Source organism: Lepisma saccharinum, chromosome 3, assembly GCF_977018435.1.
Source record: "Lepisma saccharinum chromosome 3, izLepSacc3.1, whole genome shotgun sequence".
Classification (NCBI taxonomy): domain Eukaryota; kingdom Metazoa; phylum Arthropoda; class Insecta; order Zygentoma; family Lepismatidae; genus Lepisma; species Lepisma saccharinum.
Window position 1 is genome coordinate 92,419,418 of NC_139231.1, and position 25,149 is coordinate 92,444,566.

At 37.9% G+C, this 25,149-nt stretch overlaps 1 protein-coding gene across 3 annotated transcripts in view; it reads left to right on the plus strand.

The window, feature by feature from the left end:
• Nucleotides 1-25,149, plus strand: part of side-VII (sidestep VII transmembrane protein) — a 716,396-nt gene that overhangs the window by 600,935 nt on the left and 90,312 nt on the right. For all 3 annotated transcript variants that reach the window (XM_083119006.1, XM_083119007.1, XM_083119008.1), the window contains 4 exons: nucleotides 925-1,075; nucleotides 17,993-18,123; nucleotides 20,549-20,708; nucleotides 23,675-23,968. In XM_083119006.1, coding sequence (XP_082975132.1) covers nucleotides 925-1,075; nucleotides 17,993-18,123; nucleotides 20,549-20,708; nucleotides 23,675-23,968 — 736 coding nt within the window. The remainder of the gene's footprint in view (nucleotides 1-924; nucleotides 1,076-17,992; nucleotides 18,124-20,548; nucleotides 20,709-23,674; nucleotides 23,969-25,149) is intronic.

A 25,149-nucleotide genomic window follows, 5' to 3' on the forward strand; every position in this document is an offset into this window, starting at 1 on the left:
TTGGCTGCTAGTTAATTCTAAATAATGCTTTACCTGGCTCATTAAAGACAAAAACAGATATTAATGATGAATTCCGGATGTAGGAGCTTCCTGCCAGGCCTCTTGTAGAAGATAGACCAGCTTTTCGAAGAAGTATGATCCACTTCATACTCTTCCGCACTTAGCGATTTATATGAATATGAACACTTATATAATCACCTTGATATTTAAGCAGGGACAATGCCAGAGTGTGGGGCAGGGAGCAGATACCCTCCAAATAAATAAATGCGCATTTTGCTCAAATATGTTTTTTTTATTGTATTCATAAGCATATTCAATGTGATTGCCCATCAGAAAGCATTTCGTCCCTGCTCTCCCTCTTTACTCATTTTTTTCACTTTGTTTTCACACTTTAAATGAAATTCAGGCACATTCCATTGTCGCGGTGGGACACGCGGACTACATTTTTGTTATTCAAGTGACAATTCTACTGATAGTTAAGCAACATTTTTCTTACTTCCTGTGCAGTGAAATATGAAACTTAACACTGTTGATTAAACATAACTACCCTCAAAATGCTTTCCCAGATTTGTAGCAATAAGTGAACAATTTTGTGTCACGGTTGGGACAGACGATTTTTTTGTCACGGGTGGACACAATACAAAACAAAAGTAAATTAAAAAGTTAAAATAAACGAACAATATGTAAAATACCTTCTACCTCCTAACTTAATTGTGTATAACATTTGAATTTTTATGCAAATGACAAGTCTAGATTGTTCACTCACAAGATAGAATAAAGTTACAGCATTGCAATTAATTTTAAAAAATTAGGTTCAAGGGCACTTTACATGGAAAGTATTTTCGCAATTCATATGAGGTTAACTATTATAAACATTCTGAAATTTTCTACTTCATGCATTCATAAACGTCTTTCTTGTTGCAGACGTCACAGGATGGGAACACCACGACGAGTACATTACCGTTTACACCATCGAAAGAATATTCAGGAAAGTACCTCATTTGCGAAGCGGAGCAGTCCGAAGTTCCTGGTAGCATAGAACGTTTAAATGCCAGGTGGCAGCTAGAAATTCAATGTAAGTATCACCTCTCTGTTTTTTTCTGTATGTTACGTGTATGTTTGTGTGTTACATGTTTTATCGTTTTTGTGTTTTCTACTTTCAGTCAATTACTGTTTTTTTCCATTCACAAATATACAGGTCGTTATGAATATTTGAAATACTATCTGCTTTAATTTTGGATACAAGAAATCGTTTTAGGATGAAGATTTAGTGTTTATATCGTGTATTAAAATGGAATCTAAATAGGGATTAGAGGTGTCATGATAAATTGAAGTATCTGCTGTGATCATTCTCTAAGTTACTGTTGAATTCATTAACAACGATATCAATGATATCCGATATTCTGACATGAAACTGAAGTTTTCTGTTCAAAGCGTAATTTTTATGGTTACAACATGTTATCTAGCGAATGGGTTTTCTTCTCTCAGGCATTGGGATTCTAAATTAAACCAATGTGTTTCTTTGTAGCAAGAATATATTGCAAGCAAAATTCATTTATAGTTCTCCCCTCTTTTGTTAAAATTAAAGACGACTTTGAAAAAGAGGAATAAAATAAAAGGTAAGAATTTAAATGAGGAAACTGGGAGTAGTCTTTCTTTTCCTCCTCATATCAAGGCTGATAGAAATTTAAGTTTTTCGCTCTTTGAAACTTAAGATTATTAAAGGAGTAGAGTCTGCTGAAGGGTGGAAGAAGATTCTCCCAACAAAGAAAGAAGAAATTGACTTGGAACTTTTACTCGGTGGAAAATGTAGGAAAGTAAAGGATGGGACTTCCCTTTATAACTTTAATGTTGCAAGGAAACGAGTTGTATTTACGGTAACTTTCTCAAGAAACGTATTCACGTAGAGAAAAATTTCCAAAGAATGAAGTGAGAGATTTATCAGATGTTGCACATTTGTTACTTTTTGATTCCATGATGATTTAGCACACTTTCATGTATTTATGCGGAAAAGGACGTATCAAAAAGTTACAGGAATGTGTTTCTCTTAGAGGTAAAGAACTGGGCACGTTTGACCTTAAGCAATGTTGTGTTTGTATTTCTCGCAGTCAAAATCATCAATCGCGACAATTTAGATTAGATGATGGGATTAAATCGATCAAGAGACACTCAAATGGAACACCCATTCTGGGATTAGAATCTGGAACCATTGGTATCGAGATCGTAAAACGAACACTCTGGACTCTATGCCAAAGTGGCGGCTGCATAAATAATATGTCACTGTTTGTTCTCCAAAATATGCTACCACACAAATTCATTGTTTTTTAAATGACTTGCATATTCACTTGATGTTCAATGAAAAGTCTGAAATGTTCCAAATGTTGCTTAATATGAAATCCTACTTCCAACAGATTTGCAAGTGCTATCTACTTTGAAAGAAAATTGTGTCAAGACATTGACTTAAATAAATTATCTAAATGCTATAAAAATCAATTACCAGCAATGTCGAATTAGACAGGAAAAATAGTGATTAAACATACAGTGGTCGCAAGGCCTGACAAGATAATATCGTCTTCTAGTGGTCAGAGAGTGTTGCGTAGTGCTTCCGAGTCCTAGAAATTTTTCCGTGGCCTTTTCCTCAAGCATTGTGGCTTTAACACGTGTTTGCACTTAAATTATTGTTCCGTAACGCACAATTACTTCAATGTAAATGTAAACGAAAGTAGTAAGTTCTGAAAGTCTAATATGTAACACAAGCATTAATTGCAAACACAGAAACTTGCTTCACAAGAGATTTATGAAACTCAACTCTCTAATCTTTCTCACGCTAAGATTATAACTGAAGAAACTTGAGAGAGAAAGGGAGAGTCCATATACCAGCCATCCTTCTTCATGGCTGACTTACGATCTCGTTTCTCCAGTTTCTGTATTTGAGCTCCGGACAAAAACTAGCTTCCTTTCCATCTAACGATTCATCGCAGTCGTCGCCATTAGCCTAAGGAGTGTATTAAACGGATGTTAAATAATCAAATCCAAAGAAACCTTGAAACGACCTTGGATGTTCAGCCCTCGAAAAAAATATCTGCATCGCTCAGATGGAAAGCGAGCTAATCCAAACAACGATTGTCGATACAAGAAGACAAGATTTTAATTTTCATTCCTTCTCCAGAGCCACAACCCTTGCTTCTCTTTTTCCAATTTTGCGTTGAAAATCAAGACACCCTTCTCCGGTTTTAGTATTTGTCTGGATTCGATATTTCTATCCCGGATATCTTAGCCGAGGCAGTACCCAGATTCCTCCCCCATTTTTCTCTCACCCCATCCTTTTCTCCCCCATCCCCTCCAGAAGATTTATTCCGCAATCTTGGAAGTGGAGCGAGTACATGCCCTCTTCCCTTCCTTTCTCCTTGGTCGCCACCGCCCCCTGCCGCCCTCCTTTGGCACTCGGCTCTGTCCCCGGCAGGGTGCAAGGTCAAATGATTTATTGCACAGTGTTTGAAGCCATCCTCGTGAGCACGGAAATATTAATATCATCCGGTTTCAGAAGGGGTGGAGGGCGGAAGAAAAAACTAAGTGCATTTTTGGTTCCTGGAAACAAAAGACATGAGCTGCTGCCCTCTTCGGTCAAATCACATCCCTCTGTAGTGTTATGAGCTATTTATTAGTATTGTTAATTCATCCGTTTGTTGGTTACTGGTTTGAATTTTCACAAACATAGTGATTCTAATAGTTATCACACTAAATATGTATGAAAACCTACAGTACAAATACAGAGTTACCAATACCTGATATTTTAAGTTAACCTATTATTCTGGCCCCACTCTCTTTGACAATGCTATCCGTCACATTACCTACTTTGATGATATACGTGAAGAGATGTGTGTACATTACGGAAGTTTAAAAAGTAGCATTTTTTCTTCTCAAACTTTATGTTTGTACAAGTAAAATAGGGGTGAGTGTAAGTTTACCCTTGGCTGGAATCAAAGACGAAATTTGGCTACAGGACACATTTTGTCGAGAAAAATAAATGTCACTGGCAATCTTGTATTATATCGTCGGATTGTTTATGTAAAAGTGTGTGTGTGTGTGTGTGTGTATTTTGTGGTTGAGGGTGTGGATTATAGAGTACAAATAACAATTCACGACGTATATTAATTATTTTCTTCCCAATACACCAACATCATCAAACGATAATTAACATGGGATATGAACCTATAATTAACCCTTTCAATTCTGCTGAGCTATTCATGTTATATATATATATATATATATATATATATATATATATATATATATATATATATATATATATATATATATATCGATTCCCGCTGTTGGTGCTTTCATATGGGAAATTCTTCCAACCATCTCCATGCATGGACCGGTTTTGAGGTTAACACAGATTCTAATAAATGGGTACATGGGGCAAACCCTAGGAGCTTATAGTGACCAGAAAGTCGTGCTGATTGCATAACCTCTACAAATAGCCAAGAATTGGCTATGTGTAAGGCCGTATCTCCATAATCGTGCCATGTTGCAACGCAAACAAAGAGATATAGTGAAAAATCTATAAATCTTTTGTGAAAATACCAAATCTGTCATAGAAATTGCAGAACAAGACAAATGAAAGAATTATAACTTACATTTTATGTACCAAGTGATTATAAATAATGTAATTTGTTTTAATATGAAATCTACAATGAATAATTTATATATAGTTACCTCTTATGTCACCGAAATGTCTATTTGTTTATACTTGTCATTTGATAAATATTCTTCATTGCTATTTAATAATTTTGCTAAACCTTTCTTTAATAAATTAAACTAAAGAAACTGAAGTTGTATTATATCGAACAGTATTAAATTGACAGTATCCCTGAAACAATGCAATTTTTTTTTCTGTTTGAAGAGCATTTTAGAGAATGTTTGTCTTGAATTAATTGAAAAACCATATCGTTCTTAAATTTCAAAACATAGCCACCAGCTCTGAAATGATATGTTAAATATGATATTCAAGATTAATAAGTAGTGATAAATTCTACATGAACTGTATGATGCTAACAAGTATGATAATTTCTCATGCGAAGAAACTTCAAAACGAAAAAATAAGTTTGGATGTATCTTCTGGTTTTCGTCATATTAACGATCAATGTTCGATTTTGTGTGACTTTAAGCTTGCGGTGTTTAAACAATTAAATATAAGGTAAGCACTATTTCGTAGCGGAGAAAATTACTACACAATTCATGGGAGGACACTAACTTCAACCTTTTCTCGTCACAACGAGACGTTTACTAACGGGGCCCAGTCGATCGGATTACGAGCAAGCGTTGTTCACGTGCTGGCGATGTCCCAGGAATCTCTAGAGCAATCGAGCGAAAACAAGTCCTTTGTGGGCTAGACCAATAAACGCTTGAGAGGGGAAGTGAGTGCATGGAGGGGAGAAAGCGGCTGCTGCTACCAGCTGTTTGCATCAGCCCACACTCGTTTGCTCCGCCCACTCGCTTTCTCCACTTCTCTACCGTTTCCGAGACTGCTATTAACGCTTTAACGACATACGAGAAAGAGTATCCTAGGTCTTATACAACTTGCACAACTTTGTCGATGGACGGGTTTGCCTGATGTTAAGGATAACATTTGAATTCTGTTGACAGAAAATCCAAGCATTGCATTCTCATTTTTCGTCGTCTTTCGTAGCAATCTACTGTGAATCTTGGCTTCCTTGAAAGTCCTCGTAGAGCATCTCCTCCTCCAGATCCTAAGTTCTGGTACTTTTAAGTCTTCGTCAACAGAATGTATCCAACTCATCGGCTATCTTCCAGTCTTCAAGGTCTTGTAAATGTCAGCTTTCTTAGACACTGATCTCTCTGGGATTCAATTGAAGTGTTCTAGTGATCTCAGTCTTAATATAAAGAAATTAACTACTTGTTATCTACTGTATCTTTCTATATGGCTATACCTTGCTCTCGAGGTGTTGTTTCCACGCACTGGACCATGTAATCTTCTAAAAGCTTTTATTGCAAAGTCTCTAAGCATAGATTGTTATTTCCCTTTATTAAGCGGCCAGCATTCTAAGCCATTATCCTACCTAAGAAATAAAGGAAGGGTACGAACATCAATCAAGATACATATATCCTGTTGAAAAAGCCAAGTTCGAGGCCGTTCAGTTAAGCACGATTTCAAAACAAGAATATATCTTACACCTAAAAGGCGTCAAATTGAAAACACACTGCACAAATCTTAATGAAACATTTTAGACTAGCACGTGCTCTAAACAAATGATGTAATATACGGCGCATGAAGCATAATCAATCACCACTTCCACTGTAGGGGGAAAATATAATACATGATTTTATTGTTCAGTGCTGGAAATTACGACTAGGTGAGGAGGGGTGGGGGTGAAGTATGTGATTTCAAACAGTCCGTCAATGTTAATTTATCGAAACATTGCGATAAAATTTCCGTAGGAAATGATCAGCCATGCTTCTTCCGATATCAAATTCAATTTTTATTCACGATAAGCAAAAAAAGGAGATTATGAACGTAAGGCACAGTGTTGTTCCAGGCAGCTATTGGTAACAACCGGTTTTCCGAGTCCATAAATCAATTCCCGGTTTGAGTTTGCGAGATATAAACCGGATCAAACCGATTTCGGCAGAAAAATTGTCATGTATTTCGGATCTTTATTAAACTATTTATGGCTGGCAGATTATCGCTGCTTTAACCGATAGCCCAGCTCCCATTGATCCTGTTGTATGGTCCAGGGGGGATGCTGCGCAGTTAATGTCGGATTGTGAAGATAAAATAAAGATATATATGCTGGACTTTTCCTGAAAGTTCATTTGCACTCTTTCAGTTCTTTAGGTATTGATTTTGAAATCATGCGATGTATGTTTAGGAGAATGTTCACATCAGGAGAAAATTAACGATGTTCTCTCTTGCGAGTGGATGGCTGGATAGATACATCGAATGTTTTTTCTTGTTGTTTTTGTAAATCGAATCCAGGATGATCCCTTAATTTTAGACGTTGCGTTTAGTAGTGTAGGTTGTTACGTACCCGCACATGTAAACCATATGGCCAATGATTGAAATAAAGAAATCATAGATGACAGCACGCGGAAGAAATATTAGGATCGCAGATTACAGTAACAATTCGCAAGCGAATTGAATGAAAGTGTTCGGGAGAAATGAAATTAATTGTGCTTACATAAATTTATGAACCGAGATAAACAATGGAGATGGATAAAGGCGAGATAAAGAAATGATCGACACGTGCAGCAAATGTGATTGTATGTAAAGATTAATGAAGTTAAATAGCGATTACAATTTTATATTTTCTACCATCTTAGTGGGAAGGAGTTTTCCCACTAGACCTTTTTGGTTGTTTTCCCCGGCGTGGCGCCAACTCAGTGGCGGCCCCCAAGCACTTCCGTTGCGGCGCATCTATTGCTGACCCGGATCGAGGTCGAGCGTGGGACAGGCGGCACCCCTCGATTAACCCCTTTCCTCTGCTTGTATTAAGCCGTTGTGTAGAAAAATATTGATTTGAATTATTGTTGTATCTTTGACAAAGCCCAAAAAGAAGGGAAATATAGCAGGAAAGATACGGGAATCAATCCAATGTTTAATAAATGAAAGAATTTGGATATGGGAGCTTTGGTAAATAAAGGATATATTTACTAGAAGAATATATATAGGAAAGGCATATGATTTCTTCGATAGAAGAAGAAGTATATTAAATAATAAAAGAAGAAGTTTATAGAAGAATAAGTATATTGGTTAGTAGAAGAGGAAGTCTACTAACGAATAGAAGAATAAAGTATATTGATTAGCAGAAGAAGAAGTTTATAGAAGAATAAGTATATTGACTAGTGGAAGAAGAAATCTACTAACGAATATAAGATTTTGATTTGATTTGGTATTTTTAAGTCCACTTTATGCACAGTAAGGCTAATCGGGACTGGACCTACAGCTTAAAGTTGGATCCGAACAACTATATGCCTCCACCGGGTATCGAACCCAGGACCCCTTTATTACAATCCGACTACGCTACCACTGCGCCATCGGGAAGGCCCTAGAATATAAGAATAAATCATAAGAATAAAGTATATTGATTAGCAGAAGAAGAAGATTATCGACTAGTAGAAGATGAAGTCTAGTAATCAATGCGAGATTAAGTATATTGAAATATAAGAAGAATTCTATTAATCAATGGAAGGATAAACCTATTGACAAATAGAAGAAGAAGCGTATTAAATAACAGAATAAGAAGTTTATAGAAGAATAAGTATATTGATTAGTAGAAGAAGAAGACTACCGACTAGTAGAAGAAGAAGTATATTAACTAATTGATAGAAGAAGAGGCCTATTAACCAATCGATAGAGAAATAAGTCTATTAAACGATTGATAGAAGAAGTCTATTAGCTAACTGATAGAAGAAGAAGAAGCCTATTAACTAATCGATAGAAGAAGTCTATTAAACTATTGATAGAAGAAGAAGTCCAATTGAGACAAGAAGAAGCCTATTAATCAATAGATGGGACGTGGCAAGGTGATCATCATGGTAACCTTTTGTTAATTAAATCGCTTATTTCATGAACAAACTATCTTCACAAATCCTCATGTTGGGGAAAAACCAACTATTTCGTTAATAGATTTGCTAGATGACACAAAAATCATACATCTAATGAATCACATGAAAAATACTGTATTATTATTGAATCTATTGCATATTACATAAAGCTTATGATTCTAGGAATAATTCGAATTTGTCGATGTTGATCAATAGGGAGTGTCTTACATAATGTATTCAACCGACATTTTGTTAGTTTTTGGTGTCTTGTTGTGGGGAAATTCCATTAAATTTAGAAGGAAAGCGGAGGTGAGTAGTTTCTAAGACATTAGAGGAGGAGGCGACCACACTTACTCCAATGTTAATTGACGAATCATAGTTGATTTTAGTCTAATATCAAAGATACAATATAGTAGTTCTTCATTTAGTTTTGAATGGATGTGAAGCATAGCGCCTTATACTAAAAGGGACACAAATTATATTGTTGTTTTTTTAAATATAAAATCCTAATAAAGAAATTTGGACTGTTTTTGGAAAGTTGAACTGCACAATCTATATTCATCACTTGATATTTTTAGAAAATTCTAATATAGAAGACTTCAACATGCAGGCCGCCTAGCACGCAAGTAAAAGGATAGCAAAGATTAAATGGTTCTTGTTGATAACTTGCTAGAAGACCTGCAGGAAGGTTAAGGCGAAATGAAATGATAATATTAAGATAAAACTGAAGGAAATTGGTAAAGGTGGTCCACGGTAGATTGCCCAGGGAGTCATTCCATGCCAAATCAACACAAATATGTGACATTTTCAATCTGACATCTCCGATTTTCATGAAATTTGGAGAGTTGAAACTATTCATGGAACTTAGTAACTATGAGAATTTTTAGTCTCGTTTGTCTTGTAATTGTTAAATTATTCAAGGTCAAAGTTCGCAGAATTTGCCCTTTCTCAGCCCGTTCAGCTATACTAAATGTGATCTAACTCTGTCCTTATTTGGTCTAGGCTCGTTACATATCAGTGGAATGCATGTTCCAATCCCTACGCAACACAATAAACTTAATTTCAGGTTCCTAGACCAAATATGGACAGAGTTAGAGCACATTTAATATAAAGCTGAACGGACTGAGAAAGGGCAATTTCTGCGAACTTTGACCTTGAATAATTAACAATTGCAAGACAAACGAGACTAAAAATTCTCATAGTTACCAAGTTCCAGGCATAGTTTCAACTCCCCAAATTTCATGAAAATCTTAGATAGTCAGGTTGTAGGCTGTGTTGATTTCGTATGGAATGACTCCAGGATAGAATTTTGTATGAATTTTGTGCATCGTATTTTTGCTTCGTTAACATCAATGTGTTAGGAAATTGTTCATATTAAAATCCAAATGTAAATTTGAAAATATTCCTTGCTACAACATTTGTTTATGATTAAGAGACAAGTTAATGGAGATGCAAGCCCAAACCTTTAAATTTATAATTAATTGTAATCTGTAATTAATCTGTAATTGAAATCGTGCAACCCCACACGTGGTAACAAGAAAGTGCAACATTAACATTACCACATGTGTAAAAGCGCTGATCCCATTTTAAATTTTATGAATTTCACACACACGCACAAGAACATAAACGTAGAAGGATACAGAGAGAGAGAGAGGGGTGGGGAGAGAGAGAAGTGTAAACAATTTTCTTTTAAATTTCGTTCCTCTATCGATTGATGCTGAAGAATCTACATGAAATATGGGATGGTGAAAGATGACAAGGGAATTTTGTAATACCCTCTATTTCCATTCGATAAGTAAGGAAAACAGGGGAAGAAGACGAAAATGTTGAATTACCGTCTGCTTTGAAACAGGAACAAGAGAGTCTTGCCGGATTCCCTGGGGATTTGTGTCTCAAGGAAAATGGGGAAAGGCGTTCTCATTGGAAAATTGTTTACTTATAGATCAAGCTTCCCTTCGCAGCGCTCTAACACGGCGGCAGTTATTCTCATCTCGGGAGCTTAGCAAAGTGGAAACTGCCTCTCGACATCTTGGGTTCCTGGAGAATGTCAGAAGCCCAATTTTGGTAAAACCTGAAGGTTACAGTAACAAGGCTTCTCTTTGCATGCTGGAAGATTTGTTTCGAATTATTTTTCCTGTGCTTTTGTAGAGAATTGCGACACTTTGGAATCTGAGTTTATGTGCTGAACCACATGTAGCATTCATGGAGGCTAGCGAGTGATATGTGCGGTGAGAGGTTCTCTGTACGCTTAATTTGAAGGCCGTTGAGCAGCAGAACAGGAACGGGGAAGCCGCTTACGTTGAGAGCTAAAAGGTGCTGCGGGGGAAGTGCCCTCCTTTTGACAGAATCACCTACTATTTCTCATATCACAATTACAATGCGGTGTTCCTCACAAATAACATGAACTAGACCGACGAAGCCTCCCGACTAGCTCACTACACCAATATTGCAACACTACAGTACCGCTGCTCGCTCTGCAGTCAACAGTGTATGCTGGGCCACTCTTCCAAATATATGGAGGGTTGACCTAGAAGTACAGGGTTATTATAAATGATTGACCCGATTTCATAAATTCACTGTAGCTTTATTATTTGACATATTGTCAAAAAACTTTGCAGACGTCTAGAAAAACTCAAAAAAGTTTTTTTGTGACATATTACAAGTGCTCTATATGTTGCCCCTAGCAATTCTTCAAATATCAAGTCGATAATCAAGTTCTTCCCACACTCGGTGCAGCATGTCCCTATCAATCTGTTGGAAAGCACTGTTGATGCGAGCTCTCAGTTCTGTTAGGATTGTTGGTAGCGGAGGCGTAAACACTGTATCCTTCACATAACCCCACACAAAAAAAATCGCATGGGGATAGGTCCGGACAGCATTGAGGCCATGATAGGAATTGCTGATCATCATCCCCACCACGACCGATCCATCGGTTTGTCAATCTCCTGTTTAGGAATTCACGAACATCGAGATGGAAGTGGGGTGGAGCACCATCCTGTTGGAAAATGAAGTCGACACTGTCTGTTTCCAATTGTGGCACGAGCCAATTTTCCAGCATGTCCATACACACGTGTCCTGCAACGGTCTGTTCTGAGAAGAAAAAGGGGCCATGAACTTTACACCGTGAGACTGCACAAAACACATAAACCTTTCGTGAGTTTCTAATGTGCTGCACGTCAGCATGGGGACTCTCTGTCCCCCAGATTCGCACATTGTGTCTGTTCACTGCTCCATTCACAAAAGCTGTTGCTTCATCACTAGAGATGAGTTTCTCACAAAACCCATCTTCTTCTTCCATAAGCTGTTGATCTGTGCCGAAAATTAAAAGCGTATGACTTTGTCATCAGGCGTCAGGGTTTGTAGCAATTGCAAGCGGTAAGGCTTCTGCTTCAATCGTTTCGTAAGATCTTCCAAACGGTAGGCTGTGGAATGTTCAGCTCTCTACTTGCTTTGTTCGTCGACTTCTGTGGGCTTCGTGCAAAACTCACTCGCACGCGCTCAACCGTTTCTTCAGTCACTGTAGGCCGACCAGTTGATTTTCCCTTACAGAGGCATCCTGAAGCTGTAAATTGCGCATACCATCGCCGAATGGATTTGGCAGTTGGTGGAACTTTGTTGAACTTCGTTCGGAAGTATCGTTGCACTTTTACGACAGACTGATCTGAATGAAACTCGAGCACATAAGCTTTCTCTCTGCCTGTCGCCATATTGAATAAATGCTCACTGCTGCGCTCTCGTGGCAGAAATCAGAAGCAAACGTGCAACACAAAAAAAAAAAAACTTTTGAGTTTTTCTAGACGTCTGCAAAGTTTCTTGACAATATGTCAAATAATAAAGCTACAGTGAATTTATGAAAACAGGTCAATCATTTATAATAACCCTGTACAATAAGACTTCTGTGGCACTATGACGCATGGTACAATTCTCAGAGCCTCTGTAGCTCTTGAAAGCAGAATATTCCTAATTTTTGTCTGATTAAACTAATATTTTAGATCTCGATTTCAAAAGTGAAATTTTTCGCTGTTCAGTGTTGAAGACATCGCATTTTTACTATATATTTGAGATTATTGCAAACATACCCGATAAGATATGTGGAGCATCCGGTACAACTAACCCAAAAAGGGATCTCGGGTTCGATACCCGGTGGAGGCACAAGTTGTTCGGATTCCACTTTAAACTGTAGGTCCAGTCTCGATTGGCCTTACTGTGCATAAAGTGGACTTAAAACACCAAGTCAACCAACAACTAACCCCAAGCCGGCCTCCGTGGCAGAGTGGTTACCCCAACGCGCTACGACGCCAGGAGTATAGGATTCGAATCCCTGCACGGGTGTGTGTGCGTCTCTCTTCATCAATTCTATCACCAGTCATACTCATGGTTACGATTATCTCAAAGTGGCAGAAAAAGCGACGCTAAATAACAAAATTCAAATCAAGCTTACCTCATGACTACGCTACTGGGTATGTGTAAAAACAGAAAATTCATTTTTTGATTAAAAATGGACAATTTTACGCTAGAATCATTCCGCGTAATAAAATAAAATCACACTGAATGTGGAAAATGTAAGAATTTTCACAGTAAGATTCTTTAAGAGTGACTTCGCCTAATTTGGAAGTGATTTGAAGAACGCATACACCGAATCATGTCTTTTTTAAGGCTTTCCCATTTCATTGACCCAGAATTTACTTTCCATGAATCTAGATCGACCTTTTTACTCGTTTGAATTGCTTTTCTTCTCCTCCACGAACGAACTCCAGTTTGTCAATAGAAGATCTACCAAAGGTGACTTTGGGGATTTGGGCATTTGACTTGGTGATGAGATGCGGCAAATAACCCACAATTCAGAGATCTTGAGCTCAAATCCGTTAGCATCCTAAGCACATTCCTTCGTAACATGTAGCCCACTGAGCTTTCAAGATATCTTTGTGAGACCAGCAACTATTCTTGTGGAAATTTAGACTTTATATATGTAATTTAAATTTCGGCGCACTGGGAGGGTTAATTGGAACTTTTGTGCTTTGGAGATATAATTGAAAATTAAACGTTTTAATTAAATTTTGATTACACAATAAACCTGAATGTACAATTACATGCAATTGCGTTATTCTGTATATTACTTATCCCTATGGCCATGAGCGAACTTCAATATTAATCATAGGTAGCTGGTGGTCTAAACGCACGGCCATGAAAATAGGCGGTTGGGCAGAATTACGCTGGTGCCACATATGAGAAAAGCAAAGCGATGGCGGGGCAAAAGTCTCTGGTTCCCGGGCACTGTGGCAATGTCAATCGGCTTGCGTTGCCTAGTTTGAGTGTCCGATCGACCTCTCAATGGGGAATACCCTTGACCTTTGGAGCAAATACTGTTAGTTTGTATCACGTGGATTACAAAGACCAACTCGGCAACGAGCTCATTCATTCTATTAAACCTCCGAACACACAATGTTGTGTTCCAACGTGGCAACAGCGCGAACTTCTGCCACCCGCCTAATTTCATGGCCGTGCGTTTAGGCGCATGGGTGTGCACATTATCCTCACATCCGAACAAGTTCTGTCGCCCCACCCAATTATTATCACCTCTTTCTGTGCACATAATGGCGCTAATTGTGTTGACTTCAAACTACGATGCACCTTTCACAGATGATGAGACCATGGTAAAGATTCATTTCAAGATAGAAAAAAAAATATTAAAAATTTGAAAAGCCCAGTTGATTCTTTCCGTCATAACAGAAGGAGCGATGTTGTTGGGTTTCTTTCGTGACTTGCAGATATTTCAGCATTCGCTGGATTGCCGGTATTCGAACCTGGGACACATGGTGTATTTGCGGGCTCTGCTACTCACTCCTCCACGGACTGCCTCCTATTCATGTGTGATATTCTCTCTCATCCAAAGGATGGACTACATCTGGTCACTACATCGCACCAGCCTGCTATACACGGTTCGTCTCAAGTCAATCACACAGACATACTGCAATCTACGCCAGTAATTTCAATATGCCATCTAGAATGTAATGTAAACGTACAAACACTTTATGAATTTTCAAACTCCATCGAGCAGAGAGGGAGAGAATTTGAGATACTACGTAACGAATTCAACTAACATTTGGTATTTCCTTGTGTCGAGAAAACATCTTTGTATCCGCAATAGCTTCCATGGAGTCAACAGGCATCAATATTCGACTGTTGACGGATTATCCACAAACATTTTAACGACTGTACTAAGTATTTTTTGTCTTTCGGAACACCAAATTGCATGTTTGTTTCCTTTATTGTAAGATATCGACATACTGTAGATCAGTTGTTGATTGAATATGGTTTGACTCGCAGTGACTGATCGAGATGCTTAAAGTTACATTATGTTTGTAATAGATTTGCGTTTTGGGGAAGTTTCTAAACAATTTCTATGTCTCGATAGGGTTCATTGTTTACTATAACAGTCCGATTCGGGAAAAAAAAAAAAAGTAAAGTGTTCCCCTGTGCATAGCACCACGCCATGAAGGCGTATAGGGGGTGTGGGGGTAACGCCCCACACTTTCTTGATCCGGTCGTGAGTGGGGGTGATGTGATCAGCATCACGCCCCTGACCGCCTTTACCCCCCAGGGTTTCCCCCAGGTACCCATGTTATTCGACGCTGGGTAGGCGCCGGGACCGCTTCCACCGTTAGAAAAGTTCCCGGATTTGAACCGGCCGGGGATCGAACCCGGGACCTTGAGCATGGTAGTCAGACGCGTTACCGACTGGGAAACAATCGAAAAAAATAATGAATATGATGAATATTATGAAACAATATCTCAGTTCACCAATTCATATTTGTAGCTCGAATACTTTCGTTGATGTGACATTTAAAATATATAGATTCTTAGCTTTTAATTGTTCTCTCACTGTACGACGGACGGACCAATCGATATAATGTACATATAATGGACATTTGCAGATGAGTATTCTCAACCGAGCATAGAAATATTTCAGTTTTGAATGTTGTAACTCGTTTTCCCATGATGCTCTATGTTTTTAGAGAAAACAACTCTCTTAATCACTAGAACGCTGCATTAATTATGAAGCAAGTTAACTAGGCATCTGTGTATGCAATTATGTCTTCCTAGTACTTCCAGTAGCCCCAGGCTATGTTATGTTGATGCAGATTATGCGTTCCACTTTCATTAATTTGCCTTAAGCGTGGGAAAATGCCCATTTGTGTATCCAATTATCATGCTTGTGACCTTTGCTGTTCGTGAGCTTTTCAGCGTAAAATATGCATTATTGTTTTCACCTTATAAACTGAATAACTTTTGCTACTAACAGTCAGACATTATTTTACTATACATGAGAATTTCAATGCAGGTAGTTCTGATCCAGAAACCACTGTAATATGTCGGTACGTATATTTTAGCAATGTTGTGTGCGTACTACAACTGGACCTATTGTATGAAAACTAAAGTCTTAAAAATGAGTTTTACATAAAAACTGAAACATTAATATTTAGCATCACATAAAATGTTGAATACAAATAAATTGTACTCTAATTGAAAGCTAGTACAAACAAAATTTTGTGTCCTGTACCAACGCCTTAAGGAGGATTTCTTCGAAAAGGTGTGGCTTACTTTGTTGCCTTGTAACTAAACAGTTTCAGGTTCAAACCCATACAGTAATTACAATCCCAATCCACTGGCGATTAGTGTATGAGAACATAAACTGTATTATAAAAACAAATTTACCACACTAGTATTAAACAAAATGACATGGTGGGTCATTCTACATCAAATCAACGCAAAGAACTAAGATTTGTCACCCACCATATCCGATTTCGATGAAAATTTGGTATGCGCCCATCCCTTGTGCTTGAAAGAAACATTCTATTTTATTCACTCTATCTCAAACGCTTTTAATTTTACAGCACATTGAAATGTCATTAAATCAGTGTTGTCTGTCACTGTTGAGACCCTCGACACAAGATATCCTTGCTGACATCATTTAGGAGATAATATTTGACACCTAACTTTACACACCTTTTCATTGATAATAGCTACTAACGGGCTAACTATGCCATTCGTATGTTGCAATCAATTAATTAATACTTACAATGATGGTTCATTAAAAGTAAATATTTATATTGTAACTAATAATGTAAATTTGCCTGTTTTTGCCAAACTTCCCCTTCTAACCAGATAAATTTGGGACCCAAATTTTAAGAAAAATGGGCATTTTCAAAGAGCTTTAACTCAAAGCGGAAACCAGCAACAGAGCTCAAATATTATCTGCTAAAACATTGGATGTATATGTTTCCTCTAAAACAATTATAGCTCTGATATTTAATTGCTTGCCTACTAAAACAATATCTATCCTATACATTGATTTCCCTTCTAAAATTAATATCAGTCAGTTTTGACCCTAAATTTCAGCCATTTGCATTAGATATGGTGAAAAAAGGTTCCGAACATAAAATGTAGGTTGAAATGTACTGAAAACAATGATTTTTTCCCTGATTTCTGTAATTTTTCTTAGTTGAGTTATCATAATTATCACAACTGTCTGGAAAGACCAAAAATGTCGCAAGTCATGAAAGAAAATGACCGTCATTTTCAAACGAAGTCTAGTTTTAGAAAACTAATGCCTGTTTTGAACTACCCTTGTACAGGGTTAACAACGACAAACAAATGAAAATTTTTAAAAATGGTAATGGAACCAGTGATGGACCATTTGGTACGGATTGACCCTAAACCTTTACGCAATGTCCAAAAGAAAGTACATTTTTATTAGAAGGAGTAAAAAAACACACATTTAATTCTTTATAGAGAAAGAACATGTCTTTGCAGTGATTCTAAACATCAGAAACTTTTTGGATCCATCGAACACACATGCTAAAAATTCAAGTTTTCACAACCTAGTTTCCCATCACAAAAATTAAGCTACAAGTCCATTATTAATCTTTTTATAAGCTTTTGTAAAAATATTTTGAATGCTGATGTAGTAGCTTTTTTTTATGAAATCGTCATTATTTCATTGAACTTTGTGTAAATTTCGAAGAGTTCTGATCATTGGTTAAGCAGGAGAAAGGAAATAAAATGTAAGCCAGGTATATTTTGTCGAGGGTCTCAACAGTGACAGACAACACTGATTTAATGACATTTCAAAGCGCTGTAAAATTAAAAGCGTTTGAGATAGGTAAAAAAAGGTAAAGTGCTCCCCTGTGCTTAGCACCACGCCATGAAGGGGGTGTGGGGGTAACAATAAATTAGGGTAATTCTTTCAAGCACAAGAGAAGGGTGCATATCAAATTTTCATCGAAATCGGATATGGTGGGTGATATGACCTCGTTGAAATAGCGTGGAATGAAGCATGTATCAATATATATTTTGTACTATAAATGACATTTTAAAATCGAATAGAATTTAAAATATTTAATATTTTTGGTAATTTCAGATATACCTGAAACCACATTGCTCTTAGGAACTTCTCTTAGAGCAGAATCCATACGAGAAGGCACGGATGTTTATTTCGACTGCAAGATCCAGTCTCATCCTAACGTATACAAGGTGGAGTGGAGGCATAATGTAAGTATACTCCCGTTTTCTCACGCCAATTCTTTATGAACTGGAACTAATGGAACAGAGTATTATTTTCCTTAAACTCATTCTCAATTTAGAGTCGATCTCTGTTGTTTCGGAGTAAACAATGCAGACTTCTGTAATTAATATTATTCAAGGGTTATATTTCGAACATGAAACCTAAACAATAGTAGAATTTGACACATCATTCATACTCGCCAATATATATATATATATATATATATATATATATATATATATATATATATATATATATATATATATATATATATATAAGGTTCAACAATGGAAACGTAGTAGCACTAATAATAATAATGTCAATACTTGAACAGCATGAGATTCTACGATGGCATACAATTGACACCTCTCAGGGCACGGGAAAATATTAAGATTTGCAGCCAAGAGAAACTCAGAACTTTCATTTAACATATAGCTTCAGAATCTATTTATTACGACTATGCAGTTCATAATAAAAATGTACATAAGGGTACAAACGCAAAATAATGTTCACAAAATATATCAACTCAGTCAGAATAGACAGACAATGACAAAATAATGTAAAAACATATAGACAATATCACGCCCCGAGACAGCGGTCTCGACAAGGGTTTAGGGTTCGTGACACGACGACAAGAGATTGAAGAAAGTCGTCCGCGCAGAGACCCTCTATAAGCGCCTGGGCGAAAACGAGTTGTGTACAAACTAGAGTATTGCACCCCACTCTAGTCCTCCACACGAACCTCACCCCTACGAGCACCAAGGCATCTCGGGACCATGCACATGTCAAAATTCAACATTGAAATAATCACTCAAAATTGCGGGTGTCAGGGTACAACGAGTTGTGTATAGCAAGAGGGCCGTAAGGTGTATTGCACTCTACACCGGTTCTCTACACGAGCTAACTAACACCAAGGAGAAACTAAGCAAAGCACATTAGACATTTATGCACTACTAGAAAACTATACAAACTATTAATGTGACGTCAGCTACAAGATTAACATATACAAGGTGGGACCGTATACTTCAACAGTCTGACGTCACTCAAAGATTTCGAAAGTAAATAAAATATAGAATCAACTCGAAATATGCAGCAACAATAGATCGTAAATTACACACAAACAATAACATAAATTATCGCGTGCTTAAAACTGCGTATGGAATATGTCCATTCATTTCTACCAAAACACATACGCACGATTCCATGGTGAACCATGAACACGTCAAAGAACTTCTCACATTGAGTTAAGTGTTCGTGTTAATCACACACAAATACAACACCAACACAACAGTTCGGCACAATTACAAGGTGCAAGGGCAAGCTTGTCCCAACTAAAAAGAACACTGTTCATAAGTCCGTAGTGGGAAAATAAACATGCTCTCGATCTCGACGCAACCACAAGGGGGTCCCAGGAAGGACATGTCAAAATTTGAATGTGGCTATGTGTAATGAGGGGAGGATATTCTTGAAAATTAATTGACGCCAGCTTCTTGGTAAATTGATTTTATCATCACACGATTTTGACGCAATATAAACGTAACTTTGTTCTCATGAATATTATTCAATTAAGTTCATACTCGATCAGCTAGAGTGCAACCGCGGTAGCCAGCGAGTGCTCCGTGCGGGGCGAACTTACCGCCTGCACTGCCTCTCAAGGCCAGTAAGCCACAGAGCAGTGACAGGGGAGCCGCTTGCATGTGGAGGTAAGAAATACAATGCTGGAGTAGGCACACGGCTAAATTTTCTGCCATGGTTAAAATTTCACACTACACTGTTACTCACGATTCAGATTTTCGTGCGTTTTCCCCTGCACGAACGAGACCGACGAAGCCTCCTGATTCGCTCACTCCATCCTTTCCGCCACTTGTACAACAACAACGCTACAGTGTCGCTGCTTGCTCTGCAGTCCACATGTCCATACGATAGCACTCTTTCACAAATGCTTCAGGTTAACCGGGGCTGTTTTTGTTGAAATGTGATGTGGATTATGTGACATATTTGGGAACCAATTCTTGGTTTGAATCACAGAAATGTATTAATGTTTACTGGTTTGTATCCTCTTACTTACATCTTTCCAGATGTTCTGAACTTGTCGTTACTGGCATAGTTAATCTAAAATTGTAAGAACGTGACACCACAAAAGAAATATGGTCCTGTCATATATAAATTATCAACCTGTATGTATGCAAGTATTAATTTGTTGAAACTTACATAGCAATATCCAGACAGGGTGCAAAATTAGGTATAGATGTAGTTGCATATTATTTCAGAGTAACAAAGGTATTCCTACCTACTTTTTGACCTCCTTATATTCTCTCTATATATAGAATTATTTAAAGGTACAGTACGTATCAGTAAGATCGAAATATGTAAGTATGTATCAGTAAGATCGAATATTTCATGTTTTTCCAGGGTAGACCTTTGGCTCACAACGTTGGTACTGGTGTTATTATAAGCAACCAAAGTTTAGTATTGCAGCGTGTAAGCAGAGCAAGTGCAGGAAACTACACGTGTGTAGGATTCAACGCAGAAGGGGAAGGCGAGAGCGAACCGTTCTTTCTGGATATCAAATGTAAGTGGAGTAACTACGTAGTCATATGTCTCAAATAAACAGCGTAGCAATTACTAGACCTCGGATTTTTAGGTTCTAAAAATGTTCTTTTAGGTTCCTAAAGAGGCTCTATAAATCCTAAAATAGGTTCTAAAAACCTTAAGTTAGGCTCTAAAAATCCTGAAGTAGGTTCAAAAAACTTAAAATAGTTCAAAATTCCTGGAAAATGCTTATTAGGTATAATCACCAGCAATGAAAATGGGACACCTATATCCTGAAATACGCAATATCTTGCATAACGTTATGTGTGTTGTCTAACCCTACGGCAATGGCAGAACTTAGCATTGGAAATTTGCTATTAAAATCCACTCTTCGCCGTATAGTTAGGCAGCAATCCTTTTTAATGTTATCCACTGTTAAACTCCTCAATTTTGTCTGTGAGGATCATCTTATATGCTGAAAATAGGTAATCTTTCAACAAAATCATAGTCAGTGGTGCAAACTTCAATGCTGAAATGTTACTTTCCAAGGCGGAAATGCCACAAAACACCGAAGTGACGGGAAAGTGAGCAAGACCACACAGATCAGACAACTTTGGATTTTACAGGTTACAGTGGCAGCAGACATTTTGCTTTGTTTAGAGCTTTAAAAATATATAAGAGCCTAATAAAGGCTTGATTTAGGCGAATAAACCTAAAAAAGGTTCTAACAAGCAAAATAGTTTTTTAGGCACTTGCATATTATTTCTTACATACCTGTAAAGGGAAAAAATAGGTTAAAAACCTAAAATCTTATGTCTAGTAACTACACATTATAATAAGAAAAATACAAATTGTGTTTCTTGCAAAAACAATGTTAGCACAGCAATAGATAATTGCGTTAACCTAAATTAACCAAATCATCCTCATCGTCAATAGACACCTGTAATTTAATAGGGGTGAGTCAAATGAATATGAGGCAGTCACACCCGTTACCGAATTGTCTGGCCATAGAACTTGTCTGTAGGACACAGTTATTTTGCAAATTGTGAAATTGTGAAAGAAGTTACAGCCAAAGATGATGGTGACCGCCTGAGATGTCATGAAAAAAAATCATTTAATTCGAATGCTGAAATTATGGCGATATTATATTACAAAGAATATTGTTTTCTGTGATTTACAAGCTGTCAGTTAACAACAGTTAACAAAATAGCGATAGGACGTCTTCACAAGAGACAGAATCATGTTGAGTGCCATAACTAGCGGTTTGCGGGACTGAAAAGTTTTGATCGGGTAGGGATTGGGAAGGAAATATTAATAATTCTTATGTTCGGGACTGAAAAAAATTATCCATCTTTTGCTCCAAAAAATTTCAAAATTGTCCGATGCGGGGAAAATCTTGAATTCAAGTTATTGTTTTTGTACTTCTGGAATAGCAACTGCCAATTTCAAAAAATTCAGACACTTCTGGCGCAAAAATATCAAAAATTAACCTCTTTTAAGTAAGATACCTTGGATTTTCTAAGCTGTTACGGATTACAAAAAGAAAATAATTTCCGTAAGTAGAGATCTGACATTTGTAATTCATTTCCCGTCATATTCAATTATTACATTTTTTTACAGTTCCCTTCGTCATTTAGAAACATGGATTAGAGGTACCATGAAAAACAGTAGATTAAGTGGGGTCAGTTCGATTTCTGTGCATTGTGAAAAAAAAATACAAAAAATACATAGAACTGTTTATCAATAAAGCGATAGATGTTTTTGGAAAAGAATCAAGGCGATTCCAGTTTCAATTTAAGTAGTGGACTCGAGTCTGTACTTGTATGCAACTCCAAAGTCATCACTGTAGGCCAAGACATGAAATCTTACTCTACCCCCTGAGAGAAATTCCTGCGAGTGCCCTTGGTTACAGCCGTTTATACACGAGCCTGAACCGCAACAGATGCTATCGTAGAATCTTTACGATAATGCACTACAGTTGATCACGAGTATGCAGAATGTAGAAACTCTTCTGGAGTTTATGTGGTACAGTTTTTAACACCCTCCCTATGTAACACGAAATGTGAAAGTTTCCATATGAAATCACTCCCACTCTGGGAAAACTGTTCTTCCGTCCGACTCAAATCACCATGTGCTTGACAACTCCCTTATTTGATACGAAAATTGTTTGGTAGGTGTGAACAGACTGCTGCATCTAGTTGGCCTATCGAATTAGAAGTCTGACCCCATCGGCAGGAGGTTAAGATGCGTTTCAAGTCCAACTTCTTTAAATAAAGGATATTGTTTCTAAATAAATATTCATGTGACATAATTAATATGTTTGGAAATAATAAACGCTGAAACAACTTAACAATTTAAGAATATAGAACGTTAAACTCTATAGTAAGGTTCAAGGACCTTACATGTGGTTCGCTTTGATTGATGATGGATTTTGTTACTTAGTGTTCCTTTTTTGCCACTTTGATTAATTGCGATGATTAGGATAAGGGATATGCTATGATGAAATTTATGAACATTTATGCCTAGCCCGGGATTCGAACCCGGGACACCAGGTGTCGTTGCGCGCTACGCTAACCACTCCTCAACGAAGTATGCACAAGTGGTTCGGATTCCACTTTAAACTATATCCGAGCGTAAAGTGGATTAAAGAGGCCAACATACAAAAACCTTCTCCACCTCTGTGCATACAGTGCTAATATACAGAGTTATACAGAGTGTTCCAGTTAAAAGTAGCCCGGCTCCGATCAAACAGTTACTTGCCAAGGATTGTGAAAATAAATGAAGGGTGTGTACCGATGACTTTGAGTACCTACCACGGTTCACGTTACAATGGACTACTCCATTTTACTGATTCAATATATTGTGATTTGCCTCATGGACAAATCACTTTATGCCGGGATACTTTTAACTGGGACCCCCGGTATTTTAATGTCTTGGAAGCATGCTGAGGCATCTTAATGATAAACTGTCTTGAATGGTTAAATGATGATTGCATTTCCTTTTCAGATACACCAACTTGCAAAGCAAACCAGTCTCGGGTCCACGGTGTGGCCAAACTAGAGGAAGCGAAGATCTCGTGCGAGGTTGAAGCCAATCCACCGGAAGTCACCTTCAAATGGACTTTCAACACGACGGCCGAGACCATCGACGTGGCCAGATCCGAATTCACCGTCAAAGGGACCCGAAGCATCGTGACCTTCACCCCAGTGACCGAAATGGATTATGGGACTCTCCTCTGCTTGGCGTCGAACGATGTTGGAGACCAGAGGGTGCCATGCGTGTTCCATATAATAGCTGCTGGTAAGTATCACAATATATTTCTGTGTATGGGTTTTGTTACCTCAAACCAGCCAGTATGCGAAACTTCAGTGTACGGAAACAGTGGCGGCGATTAGGGGTGCGAGGAGGGAAGTTGCCCCTCCATTTTTTTCCAGTTTTGTCTCCGCACCACTATAACCTTTACCAAGGGAAATTAAACTTTCCTTGCCCCCCACTTTTTACATCAGCCCCCTAGTTTTAGAACCCAATCGCCGCCACTGGACGGAAGTAAAACTTTCCCAATACGAGGTTCTGGATTACTCCATTGCCATTTATATAATTAGTTATGTCAACGATATATTTATTATAGGTGTTTTCAGTTCTTACAGCGGGCGCTCTACAAGCTGGCAAGGGAAGTGAGGACCGGGAATACGCCGCAGACCAACCAGACAACAGAAGTGGCGTCGAGAGATACGACGTGGCGGGAATAAGTACTACGTGAACCTCGTTCTACAGCCTGTTGCGTTCCTTATCAGGCTGGATTGGTAGTTTCCCAGCTTCCCTTGCCATCATATACACCGCCCGTCGTAAGAACAGAAAAGATCTAGAGATTATTTGTACATGGGCAAGTAGCTTGTAACAACTGTTTCAGTAACTGTCCAAGTTCTACGAAGAACATCACAGGTTTCCTGGTGACTTCCGACAACAATACATCACACACAATCAATTTCATACTAGGTCTTGGCTAACTTGTACTTGTTCACAGTAGTTATGTACCCCCGTTGGAGTCGATAAATCAATTGATTGGAAAAGATCGATCAAAGATCAATTGATGACGCAGCGCTATTGTTCTTTTTTCTTCTTTTTTTATGACGTCATAAAAAGGGGCGTGGCTTATTTTGTAAGGATGATTTTGATTGGTTGTGGCGTCATAAATGGGCGGGGCTTATTTCGTAAGGAGCGTTTTGATTGGTTGGAGGAGGGAATTCGGGTTTTCCCGTGACGTCGAAAGTTTCCGGCGTCTGAAAACAGATGGCGTTGATGAGTCAGAAAGTCTGGGTTGGGAGGAGGAAAAGTAGGCGACGCGGTTGGTTTTCTCGTAATTGGAGTACGTGTTTCCGGTGTCTGAAAACAGATGGCGTTGATGAGTCAGAAAGTCCGGGTTGGGAGGAGGAAAAGTAGGCGACGCGGTGACGGTAGGTTTTCTGGTAATTGGAGTACGT